The 1,967-nt window shown below is 41.5% G+C and overlaps 1 protein-coding gene across 1 annotated transcript in view; it reads left to right on the top strand.

Moving 5' to 3' along the window:
* Positions 1–1,232, top strand: part of LOC109833780 (coatomer subunit alpha-1-like) — a 6,881-nt gene extending 5,649 nt beyond the window's left edge. The window contains 1 exon segment of the mRNA XM_020401588.1: positions 1–1,232. This exon segment is cut by the window's left edge and continues 9 nt beyond it. Within this exon segment, the coding sequence (XP_020257177.1) occupies positions 1–899 (899 nt within the window). The 3' untranslated portion in view covers positions 900–1,232.

Here is a 1,967-nt window from a genome sequence, read left to right as displayed (position 1 = left end):
AATCCTCTTTTGCTGGAGAGCATGCAGCAGCAGGAAACTTTGACACCGCAATGCGCCTTCTTAGCCGGCAATTAGGCATCAAAAACTTTGAGCCATTGAAACCATTATTTAAAGACATACACATGGGCAGTCATACTTATCTTGATGCTTTTGCTTCGGCCCCAGAGTTATCCATTGCTGTTGAAAAGGGCTGGAGCGAGTCTGCAAGTCCTAATGTCAGGGGCCCACCAGCTCTTGTTCTTAAATTCTCACAGATGGAGGATAAGCTTAAGGCAGCTTATAAATTCACAACAGAAGGAAAATTTCCAGATGCTTTGCGGCTGTTCCTCAGCATCCTGCATTCCATCCCTCTTATTGTTGTAGACTCTAGGAGAGAGGTTGATGAAGTCAAGGAGCTGATTGAAATAGCCAAGGAGTATGTACTGGGTTTGAAGATAGAGGTCAAGAGGAAGGAAACAAAGGACAATGTAGTTCGTCAGCAGGAGCTGGCTGCATATTTCACAAACTGCAAGCTTCAAAAGACTCACACAAGGCTTGCACTCATGAGTGCTATGACTGTATGCTACAGGGGAGGGAGCTTCACCACAGCAGCCAATTTTGCGAGAATGCTTCTGGAGAACAACCCACCGGAGTCCCAAGCAGAGAAAGTTAGGAAAGTGTTGGCAGCTTGTGGCGACAAGAGAGATAAAAACCAGCTGAATTATGATTTCAGGAACCCTTTTGTTGTTTGCGGATCAACTTTCGTTCCAATTTACCGAGGGCAGAGGGATGTCTCTTGCCCTTACTGTGGAGCTCGTTTTGTGCCAGCCATCGAAGGGCAGATATGTGCTGTTTGTGAGGTTGCAGTGGTGGGAGCAGATGCTTCAGGTTTGCTCTGCTCTCCTTCACAGAGGAGATAAGGGAAGGTGCTCATCATACAACGTGCTATTTTCTTTTTAGAGTTCCCTTAGGTTAAGGCTTTCCTGCTATATGTTACCTGGAGCATTACTTATTGTGTTTTAAGGTTAATCAATAAAAATAGGAAATGTTGTTTTTTAAGCATTTTGTTCAGTTCTTTGTGCCAGTTTGGGCACTCCAATTGTAGGGTTTTGGCGAACTAATGAGTGCTTCAGAAGAGAGTTTCAGTTTTTATATTTGCTTTTGTTAAGGTAAAGAATGTTTCATGAGAGTTGTAATGTATTGGTATAAATGATTTGTCATTTTATGTGTTATGCATTTTCCTGCGTTTGTAATTTCATTGTGAGACGGGCACATATTTTCTTAGCTGGGGATATAATTATACCGTAACGTCTCATTGATCAAAACTAGGGAGGACGATGGTTTTGTTGTTGTCTGATCCAAATTTAGCTTTTGGTGACTGCAAATATGCTTCCCCTTGCCTGTACGTTGCAAAATGTTTTGTTAAAATTCTTGCTTTGTTCGAACTTTACGTTATCGTCAAAAGTGGGGTTTCCTCTCTCGGAATCAATCTTGATTATCAAATTATCCATCAGTGTTGATGTTGGCATCTAGTATGGCTATCTACAATTGGTACAATGATACAAGCTTTCGCCTCGTAAAATTTCAGGTTATTAGTTTCCTTGATGTCAGGTGGAAGCTTGCACCAAACATCGGATAGGAGTACATTGCCGGCACGGTAAGTGGGTTGGGTTCAGGGTATCAGTTGTCTTCCTTTATTTTTTTTGTTTCAGATCACAGACATGTTTCTCACCATAAGGGTTACGTTGCACCTCAGATAAATTTCACAGTAGATTCTACCAACAACAATGTCACATTCACTTCCAAGACCTTAGAGCCACATAAATTTTTTGTTTAGACGCATAATATAAGCCTCATAATCTCTTATTAACAACATTGACATTCACATCCAAGAAATCATGGAGAACTAGGGATTCTCTCAGAACTGCCCACATCCGAGCAGGTTGTTCTAAACCTTACATGTGGGAGCAACTATTGAATTGCCCTTT

Source organism: Asparagus officinalis, chromosome 3, assembly GCF_001876935.1.
Source record: "Asparagus officinalis chromosome 3, Aspof.V1, whole genome shotgun sequence".
In the NCBI taxonomy this organism is placed as follows: domain Eukaryota; kingdom Viridiplantae; phylum Streptophyta; class Magnoliopsida; order Asparagales; family Asparagaceae; genus Asparagus; species Asparagus officinalis.
Note: the sequence above shows the minus strand (reverse complement) of the source record. Positions and strands in the feature narration are given on the sequence as shown.